General features: G+C 36.0%; 1 protein-coding gene across 1 annotated transcript in view; it reads right to left on the bottom strand.

The window, feature by feature from the left end:
* SPATA17 (spermatogenesis associated 17) overlaps positions 1–22,595 on the bottom strand; it is a gene marked incomplete at both ends in the record, with an annotated part of 89,700 nt that overhangs the window by 13,006 nt on the left and 54,099 nt on the right. Inside the window, 3 exons of the mRNA XM_084261686.1 lie at positions 7,561–7,696; positions 16,162–16,313; positions 21,595–21,798. Of these exons, the coding sequence (XP_084117812.1) occupies positions 7,561–7,696; positions 16,162–16,313; positions 21,595–21,798 (492 nt within the window). The remainder of the gene's footprint in view (positions 1–7,560; positions 7,697–16,161; positions 16,314–21,594; positions 21,799–22,595) is intronic.

The following is a 22,595-nucleotide window of genomic DNA, read 5'->3' as shown; positions in this document are numbered from 1 at the left end:
CTGGCAGATGTTACCCCCATATATAAGAAGGGCCAGAAGGAGGATCCAGGGAACTACAGGCCTGTCAGTCTGACCTCAGTCCTGGGGAAGATCACAGAGAGGGTCACCTTGGGAGCTATCATGCAGCACATACGTGATGGCCAGGGGATCAGGCCTAGTCAACATGGGTTTACAAAAGGTAGATCCTGTCAAACTAACCTGATCACCTTCTATGACAAGGTGACCCACTTAATGGACAAGGGGAAGGCAGTGGATGTGGTCTACCTGGACTTCAGTAAAGCCTTTGACATGGTTTCTCACAGCATTCTGACTGAGAAACTGGCTGCCACTAGCCTAGACAGATGGACCCTCTGCTGGGTTAAAAACTGGCTGGATGGACGGGCCCAAAAGATGGTGGTGAATGGAACCAAATCCAGCTGGAGGCCGGTCACAAGTGGCATCCCCCAGGGCTCAGTCCTGGGTCCAGTTTTGTTCAACATCTTTATCAATGACCTCGATGAAGGGATCGAATGCTCCCTCGGTAAGTTTGCAGATGACACTAAACTAGGAGGAAGTGTTGATCTGCCTGAGGGTAGGGAGGCTCTTCAAAGGGATCTGAACAGACTGGACTGATGGGCTGAGACCCATGAAGTTTAACATGGCCAAGTGTAGAGTGCTGCACATGGGACAGAAAAGCCCCATGCAGCGCTCGATGAGGTATTTAGGGATACGATTTAGCTTAGGACGGGATTGTTTGGACTTGATGATTTCGAAGGTCTTTTCCAACCTAGTGATTCTGTGTGATTCTGTGTGTGAAGGTGGAACATCCTGAGTTTATAGAGGGAATGTTGAAACCAGTAGTTCATTGCATTAAATGGACAAACACTAAAGTGTATTCCAATGTAAATATCATATTTCTATTTAAAATTGAGGCAATGAGTTCATTCAGGACATTCAGAAGAAGTAACTACTTATGTCAAACCATTAAGACAACAACCAGTTTATATTACTTACAGTATTATCTTTCACCCCAATGTAAGTGTACAAAACTAGCTTTTACTGTGATTCTTCCTATTCAGGGAATGTTGATTATTCCAAAATCCATTTACTGCTCTTAAGTCCTACTGCTCTGAAAATAATCTACCCTTGCTCTCTGTAGAGACCATTGAAACAACAGAAACTTGCAGACTTTCTCTCAGCTTGGACATATACCTGATTTTAGACTTCAATTCATAAACTTATCAGCAACATGCATCTAAAGAGATTAAAAAATCCACCCAATGTCTATTTTTTTCTGTGAAAATGGGTAACACATTTTTAGATTATGAAAAGTTATCTGTTACTTTCATTTCAACTCTATTCAACCAGAACAAACAAGGTCTATCTGGTTATTACCAAATAATAAGTAGTTTGCTATTGCAGATATGTTTCACAAAGGATATTAAGTGACTTCAAAATATAGCCTTTTAAATTCAATCCTGTGGCAAATTGAATTTGTTTTGCAGTATTGTTTTGGCAGATACATAAACAAATCTACTTATTTCCAAGAATGCTGAACTGCTCATTTAAAACTGTCATTAAAAGGCAAGGCCCAGCACTTCCCAGTTTAGTGTGAGGATTTTCAATTCTAACAAACAAAATAGTATCCAAATACCGAACAGCTAAAACCAGTATAAATAAAAGAATTTAGGTGTAACTTCAAACTCTACTATTTCCTTTTTTTTTTTTTTTTGGCATTAAAAGCTCTGCCACAAATTACTCTAATGAAATCTAAGCATGTACTGAAGGAATTGGTCAAGATACTCTCTTTCTAAAAGGGTTCTGATTACACAAGAGGCTTTAAAATGTTTAAGCAATGTGTACAATGGGAATTATTTAGAAAGTTAAAATGTACGTATATCTTCCTGAAAGAAATATTGGTTAAATTTAGCTCTTACTAAAAAGCATGATTCTCTTTCATGTCGCTAACATACAAGTTACATTATTAAATGAGGAAGGTAGGCAAAGCAAGACATTTATCATCCAACAGATAAATGACACAGGATTGCTAGTTAGACAGTATAATAAGTACCATCTAATTTTCTCTTTCGAATCAGTTTATTCTTCAAAGCCTTGGATCATCATCAAGGGACTGCATTTTCCCATTGAGAAATTACAGAACTGAAAATCAGGTTTTATAAAATATTCAACTAGTTGCTGACAAACCCTTACAAATAACCACTAGAATGGTTTTGATCAGAAAAGTAGTGACAGTATCTTTTCTTATGCAAATAACTGGATGGTTTGATTCTTCTCAGTCACTACTTTATAGTGTTCCTTCAAAATCAGATCCTGTAACTCACCAGTAACCTTCACCAGAAAGTTTTTTCCAGCCTTACTTTTCTACTTTCCAGTTATCCACATACTGGTGTCTGCATTTAGTTAAACAGTAGCCAGAGATACATTTTGTAAGTTTTAATCTGCTTCAGAATGTTTACCTTCCTTCTACACCTAAGAATGTAATTTGAAAAATCACTGATAGTTAATAATTATTGGCATTACATATATCAAGAGTAGTGTTTTTCAAAGGCAGCCCAGCAGTGGTGACCTTAAGGATTTTCTCAGAGACAATCTACAGCTCAAGAACTTTTCCAGTGGGAGCTCTGAAAGTGATCTACATAATAAAATGTGTTTCTTTAAATGTGACACAGTCATTGAGTAAGGAATCTGGAAAGATCATTATGTCAACAGTCAAAAGCTGAAATTATCATTTGCTTTCCTGGAAGACTCAAGGGGTACCTATCATAGTAAGAGATATTTCATTCTAGTTCTGTGAATGAGAGGTAACGCCTGGTGTTCCCACTGTTGGATATAACCTACTCATGTCTTAATACTTTTCCTTCTTAGTAGTACATTATGACATTTACTAAAAAAGCAAAAGTAGAAGTTGCAAAAATGACTTTAAGCCATTTTTGTTGGCCAGTTTTCAGACCACTCGCTTATTAAAGCTGATCTATGATACTAATTTCGACAGCTGCTCTTTTTTTGTACTACCTCACCAGTACCTGAGCTCCAGGGAGCTCACAGCTCTGAAGGGAAATATGCTGTGGGAATCACCCTATGTGGAGGCAGGAAGTTGGTTTTTGACTTGAAGATACAGCAGCATTCTGATTCACAGTGGTGATTACCATGTGCCTGGAAATTAGCACCCTACTGATAATGTGATTCCACTTGGGACATAATGAAAGCAACAATGAAAACCACAGAGGTTATGAACTTTCAGAGGTAGCAGACTATATAAAATAGGAAGAATTCCTTGGACACACAGGGTGGGTCTCTTTTTCATCATAGAAAGTCCAAACTAAGTGAAGCCATGTGAGAGCAATTATGTGTTTGACACAAGAGATTTGATCCTTACAATTTTCTTTATGGTAGAAAGGAAGCCAAAGAACAAGAATTTTTTCCTTAGTCACTTACCCCACGTGTTTAACTGTTACATATATCATGGCTTAATTAAATACTTTTGTTACTTCATATAATCTCAGTTGAAAGTAGTCACTGTCCCACAGAACTGACTGAAACTGTTGATTGTGCCTTTATCTACACTGGCTGAATTTGGGCCTGTAACTCTGCTTCTGATAACAAAGATGGAAGTGATATAATTTTGATAAGGAACAACTATTGCTTGCTCTCATGGCAACACTGTATAGTGTGAAAATGACATTGGTGTTGACTACAGCCCAATTTCTACTGCTCCACCACAAATAGAATTGTGTTCATGGTGAACTACAAGGGCTATTTTCCCTAGTCTAGGCAAGGCCATGACAATCAGAAATATTTGAACTTGATATTTGATTAATGCTGGCAGTATTCTGTAAGTGATTTCCAGTCAACGACATCTAATTATTTAATTATTTCCCATTATTAATGGAATGAAACAATTCAAAAACAAACAGCTAAAATGACTGTTTCCCAGGAAGCTTATGATCATCAACTCGCACACGTAGAAATTGTATTAAGCTGGCCTGTTGAACTCGAAAGGCATATTTTATCCCAATCAATGCATAAAAGTAAAATTATCCATAACTAAGGCATGTTTCTCTGCTGTACAGTTCAGCTGTAATGATCCCCACACACTGCACTTGCACATCAATTATGATAATCATAATCACGGTCGTTAAGCTGAATGTTCATTATTATCAGGATGCTGGTGACAGCAGATTCAATCATCGGGTGCAATGGGCAGGCAGTCACAGTCCCACCCAAGTTTCTGCAGACAGCGTTGTGCCACATTAAATCTATGATGTGTTCCGCATCCCACTCCATTCCAAAAGCTGTAGACGGTAAAGGTCAACTTTATGTTCTGTGCAATATGCTTAGGTTCTCTAAATTAATTCTTTGCAGTACTGGGTATTTTTATGCTTTGTAGATAATAAAATTCTGTTTAGGGCCAAAATGCCTGTGCAAATAATGAAACAGTGATGCAGTCGTACTGTAATTCACCTATAATAAGGCATCAGAGGAAAGAATCTATCAGGAAGGAACATCTTAAAATGTCAGTCCCTGAATTCTGGAAATAAGAAAACATTAAATGCTATCATTAAAGTCAGTTTTCTAAAATGCATATGCAAACTAATTCCAATACCGATTAAAGGCTGTAAGCTATCATTTCTGCCTCAGTAAACCCGAACATATGTGAGTGTTTTGACAACTGAAAGATTGTAGTTAGTGTACTTGATCCTTTGACTGTCCAGCTACACCAGAACCTATCATTGTAGATTAAATTCATAGAGACTGGTAAATTTTGTATGTTAATACTTCTCACATAAATTCCATCAAAGGCATGCCAAAGTATTTAGATAAATGATATTAAAATATGCAAGTATTTTTATTTTTATAGTGGTTTACAACTGGGTAAACTAACTAGATTCAGTTTTATTAGAGGTATAGTATTTCCATTTCTTGTTTATTTCTAATGAAGAGTTAGATTACAACAGTTTTTCTCTTAACTCAGAAGATTCTTTGAAATGTAAAAGGAATGAGATAAATTTTTCCAGATCATAAGTAGATGAAAAGAAGAACTATTAACTTTTCCTCACATAGATATGATAATTATTATGTTTAGAAAATATCTATGCTAATAACCATTCAATTTACAGAAGAAATATAACAAGGCAATATTTTTCATTGTCGTTCATTTTGTTTCTAAAGTAATTATATCATTTACATACTAATTTTTTTGTGACTTGAATTAAAATGCATACTTACAAACACATGAAAACCATAGGAAAATATAACTAGGACATGCTCATGAACACACACGGGGAGACTTTTTAATATATATTTTTTTAAAAAAAGGAGCTAATACCAGGTAATGCCAAATAATCTCTCAACAGCTCAGAGGCATCATTGATAGTCACTGAACTGACTGCTTAGAAGAACTTATGCAGTGGTTTGTCTTACCAGCAACAACAAGAGAAACTTCTCTAGTATAATAATGTCAGAAGCTGAAGGTACATCATGGCAAGGTTAGCAGCTATTCAGTTGGTAATATAAGTGGCATCCACAAAATTATCACCTCATGGAAACTCATAGGAGGGTTGTGTTTGACAGTATTAAGCAAAAAAATCGATGGCTTGATACGCACCCTTTAGCCTGGCGATTCATTAGAACAGTATAATTTTGTTCATAGCACGGATACAAACAAAGTTTAAGTACAGTTTAACAATAAGAAAGCGACAGAGAGCTCTTTTTCAAATTTAACAGTTGCGAAAATACAACCTCACACCTGCTTATAGAACCTTTTCCCTTAAAAAATGGTGAGGAGGTGGAGGGTTTTGGTTTGGGTTCTTTTCTGATAATAATGACACATTAAAAGAGCAGGTAGGTCATAAATAGCTCTTTTCTCCTCTTATCTCTCTGTTTGGGTAAGCGGCTCCTAATTGAAGTTTCATATTGATTTAGAATTGGGGTTGGAAGGCTGTATGTCATGTTGGGTTAATGTATAAAGCTATTCACCTCTAGAGATTTAGGTTGAAATCTATCCAAGATCACAAGTAAAGTGAGTTTAGTTGTATTAGCTAAGCCCATAATTTATGTAAGATGTGTTATTTGATATATGATATAACTATCTTTACATTGCTTGATATCATCATCTGAGCCTGAGCAAGAACTCCTAAGGACTGGAAGAGTCTTTACTGGACAAGATGAGTACTACCAATAAGACCTTTAGATCTTTTTTATATGTTGTACTTATGCTGCGGGATTTTAGCCTGTCATATCCTTCATCACCCTTGCTTTCAAAAGACAAATTCAGATCTTTCTGTTTGAATGTTGATCTTTGTGCCTTTATTTGCGAAAAAGACTTAATTAATGTATGTTAAAACACTAAAATTCTACACTGAGTTCATTTTTCAAGGTTAAAGTTTTGAGAAACAATTCTTTAAAAAAAAAAAACCTGTCTAAGATTCCTTGGAACATGTTATGTATTTATGAAAGTTAAACTACTTTCAGGGAAATAAACAATCATATCTTCCAAAGTCCCAGAATTGTTTAGGTTGGAAGAGACCTCTTGAGATCATCTAGTCCAACTCCCCTTCTCAGGTAGAGCAAGTTACCCATGACTGTGTCCGTGTCCAGTTTGGTTTTGAGTACCTCCAAGGATAGAGACTCCACAAGCTCTTTGGGCAACCTGTGCCAGTGTCCAGTCACCCTCACAGTAAAAAAAGTGTTTTCTTGTGTTCAGAAGGAATTTCATGCATTTCAGTTTGTGCCCACTGCCCCTTGTTCTGTCACTGGACACTACTAAGACTAAGAGGAGTCTGTCTCCCTCTTCTTCATTCCCTCCTATCAGGCATTTATTCACATGGGTAAGATCTCCCTCAAGCATTCTGTTCTCCAGGCTGAAGAGTTCCAGCACTCTCAGGCTCTCTTCATACAAAAGATGCTCCAATGCCTTAACTACCTTTGTGGCTCTGTGCTGCACTCTCTACCAAGTCCATTATCCTTGTACTGGAAAATTTTAATGTGATTATGATACCTTATACAAATAGAAGTAATGCAAACTTTACAAACTCAGGTAAGAACATATTCTGAGGAAAATGACCTCCTGTAGTACTACAAAACCAGAAATATATGAGATGCTCCTGAAAAAGCAGGCAGTTTAATGAGACAATCTTAAAATAAAAATGGTCTTCAACAGTATGTGAGAAGTACAATATTTTGTGGAAGGTTTTTTAATCAGGTTTTGCCATAATGTTCTGAAGGTTTATCTGACTGCAAAATATGCAATTTCTCTTACATCAGAAAAGGTAACACAGTTAGAATAAAACTTTACAAAACTTATAAAACCAAACCTGTTACTTATTTGGGGTTTTAAATCCTCATGTTGTAGGTGGGAGAGGTGTTTAATTTCCTCAAATCTAACTTACCAGAGAGTCGAGAATGCCTGACATATCATCACATCAGTGCTAAGTATGCCATTTTATAGCATAATGGAAAGTTTCCTATTGGATTCCATGATATCTGGATCAGGCCCAAATTCACTTAGTTCTAATACAATACTGATCTAAAAAAAATTCTTTAATTCTTGCAGTGGCTTACCTTGTCTGCTACCCACTTCTTAGGCTGTACTTCTCGGAAGTGTTTAATTCCATAAGTTTCTTGGCCATATTTGCCTGACCTATGAACTGATGGGTCATACTTCTCATTTTTATGATATGAAGAAAATGGCAGAAATCTGAAATTCAAATATATTTAAAAATCAGTTATGGTCTACTTTAAATTATACAGGATTGATGTAAATCATAGGTACCAACACTGCAGGAGGTGACATGCATACATGCTCCTGCTATCTTCCACTACCTTCTTACTGTTTCCCCTCAGTATTTTGTGAGGATTACTGCAATTTCTCCTATAGCTGCTTTTAAATTAAATTTGGAGATAAGAGATTTAGAGTTTCCACAGGATAAAATGAAGACTCTTCGTACGAAGATATAACTTGGTTCACTTGCATTATTAGATTATTGCTTTGTCTGTAAGTGCACTGCCAACTGTTGTGATGTGAAGAGTGAATGATCAGGGTTCAATTTGCTGGGATCTGCCTGTTGACACCTCAAGTCTTAGCAGGTGGTGTGTCTGTGGCAGCTATCAGTGGCAGGCATACACCACGCACAAGTAACAGAGCTCCTTTCTGGAGAACTTGCATCCACCTTTACAAGTCATGTAGGCCCCAGCACATAACCTCATTCTGATCATTCCATCAGGACAGAAATATGTCAAGCATGCCAGCAGTCTAAGCATAAACCAAGGCCAATTCTCTCCCTGTATCTTAAACAGGGTATGCAGCCTTTGATATCTGTTAACCAAAGATAAATAAAACATATGCTCAGTTAGCAAAATAGAAACTTATAGCAACAGTACTGGTGATTTTCATGTACTGTCAGATCTCAAGGAAAAGAAATTAATTCTTCTGAATTCATGAATTGTCTAGTTTACAGTCAGGTTACAATGATGCCATGATTAGCAATCTGTTGTAGTCTTTCACCTTCAGTCACACTGATGATGGACTTTCTGCTTGTGCAATGGCACCGAATAGTGAAGCTCCAGCTATACACTTTTGTCATGGAAGATTCAGATGGATCTCCCTAACTCTCGTGGATAATTACAGGTTTTCTAGGTAGGTACCACAGCAAACTGTATGGAGGAAGGTGAAAGACATCTTCTATATAAAGGTTCTACAAGAGACCCTACAAAGACACCTTAGTTCCATCTATTTCAGTTTGCAAGAGAGGTATAAGAGCAAACATTTACACTTTAACATAAAGTCTTGTGAATTAAGCTTGTAATTGCCAGTAGTCTGAAAAAGCAACATGGATTCTATATTCCACAAGTGCAAAAAATTATTCCACAGTAAAATTAGAAATACATGCTTCGGAAGTTTAAAATATCACTTAACTGCCATGACAACAGATGTAGTTAATTAAAACCTTTTCCTAGTTGAAAGCTTTTCAGAATCCAGAGTCCCTGTAAGAGTTAGACAGTCAAACAAGTTTTTAATAAAGATGGGGATTAAAATGCCTTTCTTTGTCTCTCAGCTGATACACACTCAGAAAATTATTTATTTGGACTTACTGATCCATCAGCAACACTTTGAATGTCTTTGTAAAATTACATGTCTGTCTTCCGACTTAAAAAGAGACTATTTTAGAATCTTGCCAGCTATAACAATTTATTCTATTGAGTACAAAACCGAATGTCATGTAAAGTTAGCAAAAGAAAAACACTGAGTTAGCAGACTTTTAAATAATACAAAGCTTTAGTAGCATGTGTATACTCATGGGAAAGAACTCTCTCATATAAGACAGATTACGGTACTTGTAATGCTAATTTGCACACGGGATGGACATCACACACACACAAAAATTAATGTGGCCCCAGTGTCCCAGAGAATACATCGAAGGTGCTGTGAGCCGGCTGCTCCACTTGCAGTTTTTATCACTTCTGAATTGCATTTTAATAGTACATTTTTCTTTTGTTCAGACATGAAAGAAAATTGGCTTTCTCAGGGGACTGGATAGCTGAGAAGACAAGGCTAGCAGTTTAGGGATTTGCCCATATATGCACAGAATTTAGTTGAGCTATAGCATTCATAATTCACTATGAATACTCTGTCTGTAAAATTTATACAGAAAATGCCAAAAAAATATCTTGAGGAAAGTAGAAGATAAAGTAAATTATTATAGTTTCCCCTATGAAATTTCCAATGTTGGAGTTTTGATTTTACTGTGGATCAGTTAATCTTTGTCTTTTTGGCAAACATACAGAGTAATCTGTGTTGTGCCACAATTCCAAACATATATCATAACACTAAGACACAGCTAACAGCATGTTCTACACGTAGTTTAGCATAAATATAATCTGATGCATCCTGCTGCATATCTCCTCTAAGTTCATTAACTAGAGTATGGGCCATACAGTCTGGAATGTACGTCTAAATACTAAAATTTAAATGAAAGAATATTAAAAATGTAATAGGGTATGATGGTATAAAAAAGTTTAAAGTATAAGCTTTCTCTTTTTTTCTTCTGTCTATAGTTCTGCTGCCAGAGCTGGGTGGGAAGATCCTTATAGCAATAATGATCTAACTACAAGAAAGGATCATATGCTTGCAAATTAAATGTCCATTTAAAGTAAGTGAGAATTTTCATTAGTCTATGTGAAGAAGAAATTAAAAAGAACATTAAAATAATTTTTTGTGTTAAGTGGAGTAACTAAATTAATGGGAGTCATACAAAAGTCATTATACCCCCACAACCAATAATAATAGTAAAAAGCAATAGCACTGCAAAACACTTCAGTAATGGTATTGTGTTCTGTAGCTCTATATATACACCTGACACAGCTTTTCCCCAAATTAATGACAGTGTTTGCTCTGAATGTGACAGAAGAGTGATGGAAGGAGGAGAAAATTAAATCCAGACCATGGTGTGATGCCATTATCAATGCAGAAGTTTAGACCTCAATAAATGGGTGAAAGAGCTCACTCACAGGATCCTTACATCTTGCTTTCAGCTTTTTCTTGTGATTTAAGAGTAAATTCGGTAAGTCATTGATTTAATGGGAGGTGAACTTTCCCTAAAGAAATAAATTTTAAAATTAAATATTATTTCATTTCACTCACAACAAAAACCTGAATGAGAGATATGCCATAGTGTACATTCAAGCGAGGTGAAAGAGTTGGAACCAGAAATGGGAAACTGTCTCAGGTCCTCCAAATAGCAGTATTACACACACACAACCTGAGAGGGGACCAGAACCAGAGCTGGCAGTGTCACTGGTAAAGAAAGCCAGCTGCACTGTCTCCAGGACCACACTATGTTGAACCTAATTAGCATAAAAAGACCTAGTAGCCTCAACTTAGTAGCCAGTGCTGAACCTGACAGCTGCTAATGGCTTGTATTTAAATTTCAAAAGATAATCAGGATATTTGTTGTCAACAAAAATAAAAATTGTGTCCTCTCTCTCTTCACTCATCCTATACAAAACCTCCCTGCTACTATTAATTTAATCCTTCCAATCCTTCTTTCCCCTGAAGTGATCTTTCTTCCTGTATTCCTCATCTACCATTTCTTCCTTCCATTCTGCCTCTTTCACTGTAATATTTCTCACTGTTGCAACAGGAGATGGAAGAGGTCTGTTAGATGCTGAAGACTTTCCAATTGGATTGACTGAAACCAGAGAAGCAGCATTAGGTATCGGGCTCTAGTGCTTCTGGCAGTGTGGGAGGAGAGAGCAGTGGCACAAACAGAAAGGAAGATTTCACAGGTCCGTCATTTACTGCTGGGCAGCAGCATCCCACAAACATAGTTCAGAGGCATTCACTTTTTCTTGAATTTAAATGGCAGCAAAAAAACCAGAGTGTTTTTTGGAGTTTGGGTTGTTTTTTTTTTTTTTTGTTACCTAAGAGGCAAAATCCTAGCAGTCCAGCAGAGCAAGCATGTAATCCTGGTACCAGAACTGCTTCAAACTTTACTCAAGCTTCTGAGAAAAACTGGCAGTAGATCTACTGCCAGATTGCTATACATGCTGCACTGCCAGGGTACAATAGGAAACATTAAAACCAGACAACTATAAATATTATTCTGCTTACATAATATTTGTATGTACTGTAAGCTTTTGTAATTTAGTAGTAGAAATGCTTCCAAAATCTTAACTATAGATGTGTGATATTATTGTTAAATTTTATCTAAAGTGGTTCTATGCAATAACAATTCAATTGTCTTGATCTAATGCAAATAAAACAAGAAAACAGTGTACAACTAGCTCCAAACAAACTATGCTTCTCTACTGGGAAGCTATTAACCTTTTATCTTTTTTTTCTTTAAATAAAACATGAAATTAATTATATTTAAGCTTTCAAATTTTGGTTATACCGGAAGTAAATTTCTTTATCAATCCAACAGTGCCTATTTTTTTTCACTTGGAGAACAAAAGAAGCAGCACAATGCAAAACAACTGCAGCAGGGCAGACATTATTTAACTCATAATAAGCGCTTATTAAAATCAAAGTGTTATTTTAAAAAAAAATTAAAAGGCAGAATATTTTCCTTTACAAATCTAGAGCAGTATTTTTGGCATAACAAACTTAATTTGTGTGCATTATTACAAATATTGTCTACAACAATATACTAAATTCTTACTTTTTCAGGTAATTAGCAATCCCTTCTACCCTAACATCAGTGTATCTAAGAATCTGCTGGCTGTTTTTTGGGGTTTTTTTTTTAACCCCTGTCTGTGTTAATGTAAAGAGACAAAGAAAAGCGTAACCTAGCTCTTGTAGGAAGTAAAAATCTCCTCTGCAGCAAATTCCGGAACTTCTTAATTATACACAGACTTATTATCTGCATCCCCAGTGTTATAAAGTACCAGAACTTCATTAGAAAAATTAAGATGGAAAAATGAAGGCGCTACTTTGTAAATTTCCAGTGGAAATTAGCTGGAAGAAGCAGAGGAATACTGGATCAAAAGAGGGTAATCATGCTTAACTGTGCCCTAGAGCACTCGCATGTATAATACGATTTGCACAGTAACTACCTCTCCTATTACTGCTTGTTTGGAGTATTCTGTGTTAATGGGGTTAGCTAATTTAGTATTTTAACTTAAAAAGACTCTGCTGATTAATAAATGTTGCACACTGTGCTAGTAATTAAAATAAATGGAAGAGTTACAAATAGAAGTTGAATTGTTAAGAAAACATTATCTGAAAATATATGATAATCCCTGTTTATCATAATACAATAACAGTCCAGAAAATATGCAAATTGCTGAAGTTGCAAAGCATATGAAAAACTAAGTATAATTTGAAAAAACTTTTCAGATGTGTTATATTTATATGCCATAAAGTGTTGCAGTCATATTCACTGCTGCTAAGTCAGAAATACAGTAAAAGGTCATATACATGCAGAAATTAAAAGATTTTTTTAAATCTTAAATCTTACCAAAGTGACTCGCTTTTTGAATTTTATTGCAATAAAAACTAGGCAGCTCATAACACTGATGCTCTCCAAGTAGAGAGCTTATTTAGGTCATTAACTTCTCTGTAAGTGTACCTTTCGTGCATGGCACTGCGTAGCGCAGAAGCACCTAAGCTAGTTCTAAAGGAAAGTATTACCTTGCTGAGAACATACCCACAAGGACCTAGGTCCTGCAATGTTCACACAGCAGCTGAGAGGCAGGGTGTGCACAAAAGAGAACTTCACTTGACTATCTCGGCTTGGCTGTCTCCAGTACTGATGCCTCACCTGATGTCAAACCGGAAGACTACAATAAACCAGGAAGCCTCTGTCTTACGCTATTGCTGCTTTATCCCTATACTATTACCACATTGCAACTCATTCTGATGTACACTAACTTTGGAAAGATGCTTAATAGTATACTTTGAAGCATCAGGCACATTACATGAGATGGATTTCAATGCAGCTGATGAAAATAATTTACTTTTTTTGTTCCGTGGAAAATTAGGCCAGTGTGCAACTGAGTAAAGAACTTTTCATGCTTAGTGATCTAAATCTGCTGGATCTAGCAGTTGGTGTCTCAAACTAGGCACCAGTTTTTTAAGTGGCCATCCCAAAGGAGTCCAATTGTCATTCCAATCGAAGCAGAGGGGGAAATCACTTCATTTGTATGAAAAATAACATAATAAGGCAGCAACAGCTTCAATTACATGAGAAAAAGGAATCACTCTTATTAGGCTAGATTACCCAGTTGCTCCTTCATTACAAAAATTCTAGCAGTTGCTTTAAATAAGCAATCTCTCTTGATTTCATTTGTACTGCTCTGCCTGCCTCAACCTCTCCCAAGGCTTTTTCAATTATTTCTGCATTTTATCAGAAGAAAAAAACTTTCTCAAAGCTTGAAACCCTTAGCAAAAATGTATTACCACTTTAAAGAACCCTGATAGTCAGAGATGAGTGGGAATTCTGAATGTTGTCAGAAATTGCAGGTATACACAGACAACCACACAATGCTCGCTCTGGAAACACACAGATCAAGGATTCAGTTTGCCACTTTATGTAAACACAAGCTCTCTCAACAGTTGCCACACACTTCCACTGTTCAATCTCTCCTTATTTACTAAAATAGGAGAAAAATCAGCATAGGAAGCACTACCAGGAAAAAATACAGTCCCAAAGTACACAATTATGTAGAAAGAGACAGAAATTTGTCAATTGATAATAGACACTGCTGAGAAAAAAATACTACTGAGGAATCTGAGTAACCCTTTGCTGACTCCTCCCTGGAGACTGTCATCCCACGTAGCAGCTGCAGCACTGCCGGTGAGCCCTAGTCCTGATGATGACCTGCAACTCTGTCATCACCTTTTCAAGGTTACAGATGTGACCCTGCCATGGTTGGTTGAATGTGAAGCACAAACGGAATGATCACAGCCTGGAAACGTATAATATACTGTGCATTTAGCATGCATGAACTCGAGAATCACTGGTGTTAGGACACTGCATCTGTGCATCAAGGGTGGCACTAAATACTTCCTTACCCTTAAGGTAAAGACCCCTGATTAATTAATATCTGATAGAGATGGAGACTCCCAAATTTAAACAGTACTAGTCCAAAGCTTTACCATTCATTCACTCAATAAAAAGAGTCAGTGAAATATCTATTACTGCAAGATCGGAACTTCTGAAACTGTTGACACAGTGATGGCAGGGGTTAAACCTCATCAAATAAAGACTGGGCAATATAATCATGCCTACAAATGAAGGATATCATCTATCTTCACTTGGAATGCATCAATTTAAAGTTATTCAGTTAAAAGAACACTTTCAATGAGAGGTAGGACATTGATAATTACTTTAGTGATTTGTTGTGGGGATTTTAAATTTCTCTGGCAGAAGCTAGAAATAAAAGCTTAAAAGAAAAAGGCCCAGATTTAAGCTGAGATGTGAAAATTAAGTTGCTTTCCCCTCACCCCAGTAAATGAAAGAATACAGAGAGGAACAGAAAACTGATGTACTTTTTTACTTGCAGCTTAACATAACTGACATATTTCATTATGAAAGTAACAAAAAGTACTATTTTTCATATTTGGCACCTAACCTAAAAATGACATTGCTTAAAAGTGGAAAAAGTAGCTGAAAAAGAGTTTGGGTTTTTTTCTTTCAAAATTGTTTTGGAGTAATTTCCATTTAAAGTCACTGTTAATATTCAATCAGGGAAGAAGTGAGGAAAGCAATCCAACAACAAAAAATGTAAAAACCAAACCATGCAAATACAATTGATTCTGGCATTCATAAGTCTCAGTCCTGAAGCTGACACATGGCCACATGGAGCATATAGAAACATATCAAAGATAGCAATGCATCGTGTCCCAGTGAATCACTGGAACACAGGCTGCTCATGAGGAAAAATGACTCCTTTCTGCCCTGAATTCTGGTATTAAAGTGTGAAAGGATTGCCAGGACTATTGAATTCAAGGGAAAAGTCGACAAAAACATGTTTTGGGGTTTTTTTTCCTAGCTAGCTACAAAGGCAGAGCAGGTGACGTAACAGGCTTTGATTATGATTGGACAAGAGTTCCATCATGATGAAAAGAATTAGAAATACTTTGACAACAGCCTTAAACCTTTTGGGATAGATTACATCTGTATATGGGATTGTATGGAAAAGAAATGTCCTGTCTGGCACTATTACAGGAAACCAAACTGCATCCAAGATGATTACAGTTTTTGCATCATGTTCTGACACGTGCAATCTAAGCTCTCTTCCCTTCCAAATGAGCTTTGGTATTCTACTAGGAAAGAAAGCAAGTCTCATCGGCATGCAACACCATGAAAACAAAGACTGAAACAGTACTTTTTCCTTGTCAAGGTGCATGTGGCACAAGAGAATTTGCATTTGTTTTCTTATTTCCCATTAAACCCATCTGTTGCATCAGATATCGTTATTATTATTACAAGTTCTTCTTTAGATTTGTAGATATGGATGGCACATGTCACACAATTACAAGATAGGGTCTCTGCCCTGAACAGTTTATAATCTGAAGACACAGAATTTAGAAGTATGTACACAGAATGTTTGCTAGTAAGCTGTCAGTTTTGACATTTCATTTTGTCAGGCATGAATGGTTTCTGAAAGCAACGGAATAAAGAAAACATTCTCAAAACAATATAAGAAAAAACAACTTACTCATTGTCATGTATACAGTTTCTCCATTCCTCCCTTTTCATTTCCGCTCTGGCCTTCTCTAGTGGTGAATTGATTGATGCTGCCACTCGCAATGTTGGTTCCAAAGGCTTGTAGCGCTGCCGCAATACTTCAGCAGTATCGCGGAAAGGCCCCTGAAAGGTATAGGATAATGTAAGGGTTTTATCGTGGGGTTACAGTTCTTTTCTTTCCTCCTTTTATTCATGGCACATCGCTGATGAAAGAGGACACCAAATGTCTGGGTAGTGTAGCAAGACTTTTCTTCCAAAATAATTAAAGCAGTTCATTTTGATAGGGAGTTACAGATAACACCAAGGTTGATAACATGCTCTAAAACTCCAAAGAGAGAATGAGAAATGTGCACTCCAGATTTATTTAACTACTAATAAATATTTATTATTTTAAAACAATACATTGTCAGAAAACATTAGGAAAACTTATTTTTGCCTTAGAAACAAATCTTGGCGAAACAAAATCTCATACATCAACTGCATAGAGAGCCTGCTTAAACAGAAAACCTAAGTCTATTTGTTTTTATAGTATAAATAATGCTTTACCTTAAAGAACATGGTCTTTTCAAGTCAACTATAAAGTTACCTGGAAGGGAACTTAATGCAAGACTTACAATACAATTCTTGTAATACATTTCAAAGTAAATACTTCAATAATACAGGTATCTTTGAAAATTCTAATTCCTTATTAATTTCATTTTTCCTAAAAAAAAAAAATCATAATTCTTTCACAACTCGCTCTGTAAGTGCACATATATATCTTTTATTCCCAGGGTATACTGTGTAATAACTGAGCATATCAATATCTACCATTTAATAAATATAAACAGATAATAGCAGCAGGAAGTCCTTTCCTGCATTGTCAAAATGACATATCCTATGTCTTACTTTTAGTACTAACCAGTAAGAACTTACCTGGAGTATGATTAGTGCCGTATTATGCTCAGGACAGTTTAGTAGCAATTCTGGATTTAGAAGTGTTGCTAATTAATTTTTATTTTATTTTCATCATTGTTGATCCTGCAATGAACTACTGAAACCTTCTGAAACTATGAACAGACAAAGAATCCTAATCACAGCCTTTATTCTTAAAGATATCCTTCTTTAAATAGGTTATCACTAACAAGTCACAGCTGGAGTTACTGCAAGCACTGAGTGAAGACTGTGGGGCTAATAAAAAGAAATGATTCACGCCTCATTTATGTTCACTTATGTTTTACATTAATAGAAACCAATAATAGGAACCAGTTACCATAAAAGTCATGGACCGTAAATAACACAAATGGCAAATAAGTATCATCTAGTACTTTTCACAGCTGGACAGGAGGATTGCTATATTTGAAAGTAGTTAATGGATTTTTATTGGAACTTTACTTTTTAAAGGCACAGCACCATGGTTTGGAGAGCTTTTACAGGTCCTAGTAAGCATGTGAGCATAGCATTTACACTTCTTGCATATATTTTCTTGCTTCACATTTTGAAGTCTATTAAAAAAAACACGTTCATATAATATGACCATAATAAGTCTTTAAAAACAGAATTAAAAGTCTTATTCCTTCTGAGACGATAATCAATAATGGAACAGGACATTAAAGCTAGTAAACAATGTTATATTATTCTATAATCTGATGATCAAGTTATAAAAAAAGGTTTTGGATTTATAATAAACAATGAATACTCTGTATTGTAAGATGTTTACATGAAGTGGATATGTGGAGCAAAGAAAGAAATGTACTATTGTCAAATAATATAAAGATAAATATGTTTGCTTTTAGAAAACAGTCCTTCAGAATACTTTATTTCTTCTTCATTGTAAAATATTGACTCATGTTCCACCAGGGAAAGGGCCAAATCAACTATCCAAGTAAAGATTTGTTTCTATCTTTAATTTCTAAGACCTGCTAATGCTTTCTTGATCCATAGTTCAAATGAAATGAACAGAGCCCAACTACTAATGCAAGGAGGAAGGAAAGAGTGCAACTATGCAAAAGTCTCTCAAATAAGGCTGTGTCACCTCTAATGAAAATGGAGTTTATATGTTAGAATGTTAAGATAATTCTAAATATTCCCTGCAGATTTTTCCATTCCTCTGAATCATGTATTTGAAGAAACTTACTTAGCAATAGGCAGCTAAGGAATATATCTATTATGACATGACCTCTAAAATACATTTACTTATGTCATTGCATAGAATCACAGAATGTTTTGGCTTGGAAGGGATCTTAAAGGTCATCTAGTTCTAACACCCCTGCACTGGGCAGGGCCACGAATGTCCATTTTACAAGATTAACTTTAATCTGTTGTAGAATTGTGCTTACAAATCTTTTCAAATTGGCAATGCCACCAAGCATTTTAAGGCATCTTAATTCAAAATGGGAATCTTCCTGGGAGGTCAGGCTCAGAAAGGAAGGGAAGGAATCAACCAACAGTTTTCTCCCTGAAAGCAACTCACACAACTTTATGTTCTATGGTTGGAATTTGTACCAAGTAGCATAAATCTTCTTGCCACCAATTAGTCTGCCAAATAAAGGTTAGCAGATGGGCATCCTTACCACTTTATCATAAAAATTATGATCAACATCAAATCATATGTTCTTCCCTGCACCCCAACTGCAGAAGACCTAACAGCATGCAAAGAAATCCCCTAAAAATGGCAATGTGCTTTCTATTATTAATGCCTTTAAATGAAAAGATGACTCATTTTAGCATTATCTGTGTTTCCATCAAACCATAGTTCTAGTTAACTCAGTAATAAAAATGATAGATCTAACTGAAGTTTAAGCATCATTAAAACTTTTCCTTTAAATACAATATGTGCACACATTGAGCTTACCTATAAAATGCTAAATACCCATTTCCCTAAGAGAGAGCTGACAGAGAGCTAATTTCTGTTCTTTTAAACATCTATAATTGACATTCTCATATAAAATATCCGACCCTATGGGCAATAGAAATTTTAGATACCCAAAAGAACAATGAAGTAACTAGTGACTCAAGTAGGCCTGACAGATATTAGAAAAAGAGGCTTGGTGCCACAATGTTACCACAGAGAAGTAGGACACAAGCATATCTAGTAATTAAATTCCTTATTGTCACACCAGACAACTTGCAGGATGATGCGTTCTGATGGGTTTTCATTTCCAGCTGTTTCATCAGCTCATACCAGCATCCTTTTCTTAGACACACAACCCTAAATTGTCAAAGTGTTGTGCAGGGATTTAGCCGTGTGACTCCCATTAACATCAATAAGAGTCGCGCGGCTAAATCCATGTGCTGTGCTTTGAAAATTTACCCCACAGTGTACATCCCAGGGTGCTGAAAGGATTAAAGTATTATATAGCAAATTCCCTCTTTGAGGTGCAGAAAATAAACAGAACTCTTCTGGTTTGCTCTAAAAGGCTATCTGTGCATGACTGCTGTGTGTACGTCTGAACTTAGAAAGGTCTATAAAATATTCAAAATCCAAACGGAAGCTTGTAAGATACTTTGTGTACAGCAAAGAGGTCTTGCAAGAGCAACTTAAAACCAGAAAATCTCTTAGTTCCCTCCTTATGGGATGGATCCTATACCACATCCACTAGGTAAAACTTTTCCCTCTATCCGGAGAGACAATGTATTCCATCGACCTCACCTGAAGGACCATCAGAGCCCTTTTGGTCCAAGAAGGTAAAGCATAATGTCATATTTACCTCAATTCCAAACTTCCTGATCACCCAAACTGCTGGCTCACACTTTGTTTCAACTCTAATGTGGGTCAGTGAGTTCAACAAGGAAGCTCAAGCAGTCAAGGTAGGGAGAACATAAGGAGGGAAGGACAAAGTTTGAGAATTGCCCTGAAGTTGATCCTTACTGTATAAGCAGTGCGGATCTCTGTGTAACTCACCTCAACTTCTCCAGAAGTACTCTGGCAGGCCTGCATCTTCTTCTCATGCTCTAACCCAATAGCCTTTGCTTTTATGTTCCACCACCATTACAGACTTGTCTTGATAAGGACAAGTCAATCATGACATAAAGAAGAGAAAAGCCTCTTTTGTGTGGGTTAGCCAGTACACTCAAAGCTGACCCCACTGAAGAAAAATGTGGATGCAATGAATAAACCACAGGTAAATTGTGGCAGATGGCATGCGTAAACATAAATTGAACCCAGCAGTAGTTCAGACTTAAGACTGTGTTCAGATTGCCTCTACCAAGGTCTGTAATAATACAGTGCAAATAACCATATTGCTTTAGAAGAGCAAAATACAAATAAAGATATACTATATATTGGTTATTGCTCATTATAGTTGTTTAATTTCTGAAGCTGAATGATAGGTTCGCTGGAAGTTACTCTGAAGAATTCATGTAGAAGCATTGTCTTTCTAAGCATACAGAAAAAAAATAATTATAGAACAGAGTAAAAAAAAAAAAAAAACAGGTTCTGAAGACATAACAGTCATTCAAAGTCAAACCAGCGCTGAAACTGAATGTGTAAAGTAAGCACAGGGTTCAGTAGATGTGGCACACTGAAAATTTCTTCAGAATGGAGGGAAAACCAGAATATTTCTATCCCAAAAAGTATCAGCTATTTACTGGTAAAAGCTACATGTCATTGTACTGTCATCAAGTGAAGAACATAAAGGCCTCAAAAGTCTATGTGCTGCATATAATCAACATAATCCAAGCTGGTTTTGATAATACGGTGACAAAATATATTTTGCCATCTTGTGGGACACTCACTCTGATGCATTATCTCAGAGATGTCCATTAACTTATAGAAGAGGAAAGCAAGCTATCTGTGACATATGTTGACATCTACTGAAAATAAAATTGAGACCACAACAGTTAAGAAAGGGACCTGGGCAACATAGCTGTGATGCAGAACAAAATGTAAAAACTTTTGTAATTAAAGCTGCACACAACTAATGGACACACAGGTACAGGAACTATTCTATACTAGGAGCATGTCTCTTGGCCTTCATATGGAAAACAATTGCAAAAAGAGAAAAAAAATTGTCAAAAACTGGTTAATTTCTCCCATAAGATTTCATTTCTCCTAGTTTTTATTAAATTAAAATTGGAAATTAAGAATTCTACCTCTAATGAATCATAACAGTGATATTCAATTTCCTTGGGTCTTCTCTTTGAAATATGGGAAGTGACATTTTTTCCCCAAAGAATAAAAGTATAGTCTAAAGAATGATATTTCCCAGTTTTTAAATACCACCTAGGTTTCTTTTTCTTTACAACAAAACTGTTTCAAAGTCTTTATATCCTGAATGCAATCACCAGATCTATATATAAAATCAAGTCCACAAAAGGGATTTTTTTGGAGTCAATGATCCTTTTGTGGACTTGATGGCTTCTATGACAACCTATGATGAAAGATATGAACAAAAGCTGCCTCAGAGACACTGAAAAATGTTACCTGAGGTTTTTGTCTGACAATAGGTGGCAGAGGCTGTGATGAGGAGAAAGTCGGAGGCCTTTTACAAGTTGGCCAGTCATAGAGCTCATAGGTGAAGGGGCTTTTCACCGGCTGCCGTCTGTGGCTCAATGGCTTTGACTTCCTTAGCAGCAGTTCCACTGGATCTGGGGATTTTCTGAATGGTGAATTGTATATGCCTGCAATCTGAGCAGAAAACTTGTTATCTTTGACTTCAACTAACTTAAAACTCATTTATTCTATAAATCAAAACCATTAGAAAACATATATAATAAACAGTTTCTAATGACTACTGACACGGTATAGATCTGTCGTTTAAATGCATCTCTGGGAATTGCCTTATAGTTTCAAAAGGATAATGTAATGTGTAATGTCTAGGTTTCAGTACTTCAAATGGAGGTAAGCTTATTATGGAAAGGAGAGCTTCCTGTATCTCAAACTTGTGTTTTCTTTCAGCCACATTCAATCTTCCACCTTTCACTTTCCACTGGAGTAGTCAAGGAAATATGCCAGATTTCCCTTAAAAATAACTAAAAGTGTACAAATTTGCATTTAGTTTTAAATGCAAACTATCATGATTGTCTTGAAATTTAAACTTTAAACACAAAATAGGAATGTAAATACAATACCTACTATTTCCAAACATGCTCATAGAGTAAAATAAATGTTTATGCAAAGGAACATACCTCTTATTCCTTTAAATTCTGTGCTATCTGACTCAAAATATGGACTAAGAGAGTGGAAACAGTAGCATTTTTTAAAGTAAACCTGAGGGATTGAGGAAATACAAGGAAATTTATGGAATCCCAAAAAACAGTAATTGCAACTAAAATTTTCATATTAAATTCCTTTAATTATTCGAACGTGTTGATTTTTAGTAGTATAAAAATTGTGAAAAACAAAAAATTAGAATAAAAATGTCTGAATTCTGAATTAAATTGAAAGATTCATTCTTCATGATATTCCATATTTCATTTTTTTGG

The sequence above is a fragment of the Gallinula chloropus genome (assembly GCF_964237585.1).
Source record: "Gallinula chloropus genome assembly, chromosome: 3".
Lineage (NCBI taxonomy): Eukaryota > Metazoa > Chordata > Aves > Gruiformes > Rallidae > Gallinula > Gallinula chloropus.
Note: the sequence above shows the minus strand (reverse complement) of the source record. Positions and strands in the feature narration are given on the sequence as shown.